The 6,239-nt window shown below is 46.9% G+C and overlaps 1 protein-coding gene across 1 annotated transcript; it reads left to right on the top strand.

The window, feature by feature from the left end:
* Positions 1-3,910: 3,910 nt before the first annotated feature.
* On the top strand, positions 3,911-4,921 carry LOC147972313 (dehydration-responsive element-binding protein 1B-like). Its single transcript, XM_087523029.1, has one exon. It carries the CDS (start codon positions 3,969-3,971, stop codon positions 4,659-4,661), a length of 693 nt encoding a protein of 230 aa, XP_087379155.1. The 5' UTR covers positions 3,911-3,968; the 3' UTR covers positions 4,662-4,921.
* Positions 4,922-6,239: the final 1,318 nt, after the last annotated feature.

Below are 6,239 nucleotides of genomic sequence, written 5' to 3' on the forward strand. Positions count from 1 at the left end.
GATCTTAGCTGTGGAGAAGTTGTAAGAACGCAAGGTTTACGAGTTCAGGCCCTTCTCGGAGGAAGTAATAGCCCTACGTCTCGGAGCCCGGAGGCAGTCGACTGGATTATGAGAGTATGAATTACAGGGGTGCAAACCCCTTAGACTGAGGAGGGGGGTGGCTTATATAGAGTCCGCCAGACCCCTCCGGCCCTCAGCTATGCAGGGTTTTAAGTACATTAAGGTCGGGCGTTACTGGTAACGCCCCTAATAAAGTGCTATGATAACCATAAAAGCTACTTAATGACCGACCGTTAGCGTGCGGAGTGACTTTAGGTCTCCTGGCCGTCGGGTGGTTGGATCTTGGTCGAGTGGTTGCTTCTTGGTCGAGTGTCTTCGAGTCTGTTGAGTGAAACACCGCCAAGTCGATTGAAATGTGATTTCTTCTGGAGATGTCCTTGGGTAGGTCAGTTTGGACAGGTCCATGACCCTACCCTAGGTACATAGCTTCATCAGCCCCTCGCAAGTTGTGATGCGTCGCTATGGTTAGATTTTCCTCATGTAAGGAACAACTGTTTGAATATATATTGTATACAGTAATAACGATTAGGGCATGCATTGGATATCCATTATCAGCTAATTACAGTAAAACTTGCTTTTGCCGTCATGCAAATAACTACTGGATTTTTTTGTGAGCAATTGTGTGGCTCGAAATGACAGCACTATGCGTTCATATTTAGAATCGGATTCATTTTATTTGTTCTTGATTGAAAATATTACCGCCTTCAAATAAAATCCGCCAGGGAGTTTATATGTCTCGGTTTAAGTAACGGGCATCAGGGCCGGTCCTGATATTTCACGGCCCAGGGCGAAATTACAACCCGGGGCCCCTACTATAAAGATCAAAATAATAATCTCATTTCTTTTTAGATTCATTCTTTTACCTAACTTATTATTGTCTATTGTTCCAAAATAAAACAAAAACTGTAAATAGTGTATTCCTTTACTTAATTAAAAAAATCGAATACCTGATAGTGGGCAAACATCAAGATGAAAGGTTTAAAGTTTAAAAGCTTCATTTGCAACAATAAAATATCATTTACCTACCCGACGGCTACGGGAGTCTGAGTGGATTTATTATATAACCATGTTTGATTGAAGTTATGTGTGTATAGCTGAGACCTTCTTTCAATTTTTAAGTTAAATTTGCAGTCATGATGATTTGGAGAGAGAATGCATAGAACGACAATCGAACACATAGTAGGCAACTTTTCAATAGATAAGGCGATTGGTGTTGTGTCGAAAAGTCCAGATTGAAGTAAGAAATAGAGCAACAGGCACACGAAATTAAAATTTTGTACTGCATCATATGCGAGACCTTCCAAGATCTGACTGCTGCTGCACCATATGAACATGCCAACTAGAAAGAGGAGGTTAGGGATGACCTTATAAGTGGGGTGGCTTCGTCTTTCACATGAGAGGCATCTCACGAACGGGGGATAACACAACAGGACCGGGGACGTGGACCAGCCAGCCGCATGGCGGAGAGCGATATACATCGGTGTCGCGACTCGTGATCGGGGTCCTCGGGGGAATAGGATCGTCGCGAAGCGGCGAACTCGCGATGGGAAGAAGGAAAACATGGATTTCTCTGTGCGTCTAGGTCGATGCCTCCTTATGGTCTGGGCCATGGGCTCCTTGCGAACCCTGGAAGGGGCCCTAGATTTCGGGGGCCCTGGGCGGCCGCCCCCTGCCACCCCCTCAGGGCCGGCCCTGGCGGGCATGGAATAGGTTTGCTTAGAGCATCTCTAGCTGATCCCTAAAAAATAGAGAAGTAATTATTTGCATGACAGTAAAAGCGGATCTCTAAGTTTACGAGATCGGCTAGAACCGATATTTGCTCACAAAGACCTAGTGGATATAGCCGATCCTCTAAAAATTGTGGAGCTTGAGAGGAGTAAACCCCTAAGTATTCGTACGTTCTAGCCGTTCCCCTAAAAATTGTGGAGCTTGACAGGAGTAAACCCGTAAGTTTTGGTAGGTTCTAGTCGATCCCCTAGAAATAGCGGAGTAAAATTTTGTTTTTGCCAAAGTATTCCAATTCCAATTTACTTAATGCATTGCAACTACATATTAGCACCCATATGAAAACCAAACATAATAAATAAGTTTCACACAATTCATGAATATTGCAAATTCATAGTTTACAAACCAAATTATTCAAATCATGCCAAGAACAATTTCAAAGATATCATCTTCTTCTTCCTCTTCTGAAGATGATGAGTCGAAGATCATCTCTCGCAAGCTCTTTATCTTCCATTCAAACGACTCGTTTCAATTCATTTGTACAAAACAAAACGAGACAAGAACAGAAAAAAAAACCTAGGCAAACCATCGAACACTTGGTAGGCGATGATGGTGTATCGGCCGGTCGGCGAGGTTGAGGTCGAACTAGCGGGTGACGACGCGTGGGAATGGCCTGCAAGGGTGCGTACGCACGGTCAGATGCGGCAGCCGCCAACAAGAAAGAAGATCTGAGGCGATATCCGACGAATCGATCGAGTTGGTAGCAGCAGCGATTCACCTCGATTCCGGCGACGACATCAATCGGCGAAAGGCTCAGACTCAGGCAAAAGGGCAGCGAGTGCCTAGGGAGGTGACGAGGTAGCGGCGACGGCGGTGGATAGTCATCGGGCGGTGCGTCTGCGACGAAGCAATGGGTGGGGAGGTGGTAAAATGCCCGCAAAGTTTACTCTATGCAGGAACACATCGACCATGTCCAGTAGGTCGCCTCCTCCACTGCCCTTCTTAACGGATTTGCATGCAATCTCTCGGAGTAGCGGCCCAGGCGGAAATCAACAAAAACATGCTGTTATATACATGTTTGTTGCTGATTTTTGATACTCGCATGGATGTTTGTTGATGATTGTTGTTGTATACATGTTCGTGATCTATTAAGAAAAGAAAACAGTGCCAATTGCTTTATTTTGCAATGTAATTTTCTATAATATTCAAGTACTATGTAACAAATTCCTCCAAAAAAATTGCACCTATGGAATTTAAAATTCCACCGATTAATGGTCAACCAATTCGTCCAGCTAATGGACCGATTCACCGATTAATCGCTACTCCCAAACCGAGCGTGCAGCTACCAGTTGTCGATTTCCTCAACATTGGGGAGTGCCAGTGGGGTGAGATCCACCCCGGGGATGGTCAAATTCAGTGACCTGCCCGCCAGATCCTTGGCGACAACATCGGAGCAAGCGCGGGGCGGCGACTGGAAACAATGGTTGGAGAGGAGAGGGAGAGGATGGAGAGGAAGATGTCAGCAGTGGAGAAGTTCCGCTGGCGCCGTCGGACGTTCGCTGGCGATGGCGGCGAGGAGTGAGGGGCGGAGGTATACTCGACTGCTAGGGTTTATGGTCCCTGCTGTCGCTATTTTTGTTTGCTAGGCTTAACTATTCAATTTGTCATATTGGCAAGTGAATTGTAGTTTTTAATACCTGGATGGTTGAATGTATCAAGTTGGAAATGTGGTAGCTCACACTCCAACACAAAATCTTTCTTCATTAGAAAAAGCTGCAGGATAGAACTTTAGCACAAGCATGCTTGTCTTTGACTTGTGAACTGCTGGACGATTTTGTTGTCACCGCAATGAGATTTCATGTTAATGCCATAAATAGGATGGGACGATCCAGGTCTTTGATTTAAGTGAGATTAGACGGCAGACCAATCGAGGGGCCCTCGATCGGCCGGCGTGTAGCTCTGCAATACTAAAAGAGTACGTGAAACTACCTGCTGATGCGTACATGTTGATAATGGACGCAGCTCCACTGCACCTTGCCATTGGTTCATTGACATGCGGGTCACTGGTCTCCACTCCAGTTATATATACGTCCCATCCTCCTGTCAAGCTCCACCACCTCTCCGGCTCACTAGCTCCGAACACACAACTACCTCGCTATACCACAACCCGCTCTCGACGAGTGATGGACACCGCCGGCGCCTGGCCGCATTTTGAAGGGCAAGAGTACAGGACGGTGTGGCCGGAGGAGGAGTACCGGACGGTGTGGTCGGAGCCGCCGAAGCGGCGGGCGGGGCGGAACAAGTTGCAGGAGACGCGCCACCCGGTGTACCGCGGCGTGCGCCGCCGTGGCCGGGAAGGGCAGTGGGTGTGGGTGTGCGAGCTGCGCGTGCCGGCCGCCGGAAGCCGGGTTTACTCCAGGATCTGGCTCGGCACCTTCGCCGACCCCGAGATGGCGGCGCGCGCGCACGACTCGGCCGCGCTCGCGCTCTCCGGCCGCGATGCGTGCCTCAACTTCGCCGACTCCGCCTGGCGGATGATGCCCGTCCACGCGGCCGGGTCGTTCAAGTTGGCTGCCGCTCAGGAGATCAAGGATGCCGTCGCCGTCGCCCTCAAGGCGTTCCAGGAGCAGCAGCGCCCTGCCGACGCGTCAAAGGCGCCATCCTCCACGGACTCGACGTCCGAGGAGAGCGCGCCGTCCATCACCTCCAGCGACTTGTCTGGGCTGGACGACGAGCACTGGATCGGCGGCATGGACGCCGGGTCGTACTACGCAAACTTGGCGCAGGGCATGCTCATGGAGCCGCCGGCCGCCGGAGCGTGGCGGGAGGACCGCGAACAGGACGACGGCGTCGACACGTCGCTGTGGAGCTACTAGTTGGACGGATTTGGATGTGTAAAGTTGTAGAGGGCGAGCAGCACTGTGTTTTTACCAGATGTGGGAAGAAGAGAGAGTAAGCGTCGGGGGAAAGGTTTCCCTCAAATGTGAAAGCTCTCGGTTTCTATAATCAGTGCACCCATACACCTGAGCTTCTTTGTTTATTCAATAAATACTGTACATGAAGACACGAGCAGTAGCACTAGACTAGATCAATCATTCGCTCCATAGACATGGACCAATGGCATTAATGGACGACACAGCTCGATGTAGTAGTACTGTTTTTGGACGGCCCCGCAATATACTCCTTCAACGCGAGGTACTGTTCGTTCATGTGTGATGGCCAGAATTGGCAGGCACCCAGGAATATCTCAAGTAGCCGGTAACTTCCGCTGGGACCAGGTGTTCATTTCTACTTCCTCCGACTTGATACATTTGTTTGACCGTCATGTAATTCCGGACGATTGAAGTTTTTATCTATTTTGACGGAAAAGACATAACCTATGTCTATTTTGTTAAGCTGAAGAAAACCGAGAAAATGAGGAAAAGAAAGACATGACAAAACCACTTTATATGACATTGACAGCCACTAATCGCTCATAGACGATGTCTTCCTTTGCCATGAAAGCAACGTCCAAAATGATGTAACCAGCTCACCCCCTTGAACCCTGCAGCTGATCTTTGTATGACTGGGCCAGGATTTTTTTTTTGTTTCTTGATTACTGTATTTGTCTAACTGTTTCTTGGTTATTGTACTGGTTCAAAGTTCTGAAGATACTCTAGTAGTCACATGTATGGGTACACTGATCATACCCAAGTAGTGAGTCAGATTTAGTTTGTTCATTTTTCACATTTTTAAGGAATGAAACTGTGGAGATACTCTTTGCAAATTCTCTCTAAATACACACAATTCTATGTCTATGCACTTATCCAGATTATATTTTGTACCCTTTTAACATTCTGCAACATCATATGGTGAGCAAATAGTTTTTGTTTTATGCAACATGTGTGCATCTCTGACCATGCAACTTTTCTCTTGTTATGGGTGTGCTCATGGGGGTGTACAACACTGTTGTTTGATGTCACGTGTGGTACTGCTTGTGTTAGTTCGATTTTGACATCTCTTGAAGAACCAGGACCGTTTGATGTTTGTGCGTTAGTGTGGATTTTTGGTGAGACGTGATGCACATTGTGGGGTGATGCTTAATGTGTCCCTCTGACTAAAAATTCAGCGTGACTTCATTTTGTTTGGCGTGGATCGGTGGCTTACTCTATTTTTCCAGCTTTTATAAAATAAATTCAATTTTGGTTTTTTGTGTCTGCCTTTCTAGGATCGTAGCAGAAATATCCCAAAGGTTAATTAACCTTGTCTCTGGATCTTTGCTAGTTGATTGCTAATCATACCAAGTGCTACTCTACTAACTTATTCTTTCCAAAACTTATGAACTATGTCAATTTATCTATCCATTCATGGTTTACCTTATTTGCAGGAAAACAACGAAGTGGCTTGGTATATGCATAAAGTGGTCAAGTTATGAGATTGCAATCAATATAGTCTACTCAAAGGTACCTTAAGTT

This window comes from Triticum urartu, chromosome 5A (assembly GCF_056163025.1).
Source record: "Triticum urartu cultivar PI428250 chromosome 5A, HENAU_Tu73, whole genome shotgun sequence".
Classification (NCBI taxonomy): Eukaryota; Viridiplantae; Streptophyta; class Magnoliopsida; order Poales; family Poaceae; genus Triticum; species Triticum urartu.

Excerpts from the sequence above, each read along its gene's own strand:
- LOC147972313 (XM_087523029.1), top strand. The coding sequence starts at position 3,969 with ATGGACACCGCCGGCGCCTGGCCGCATTTTGAAGGGCAAGAGTACAGG.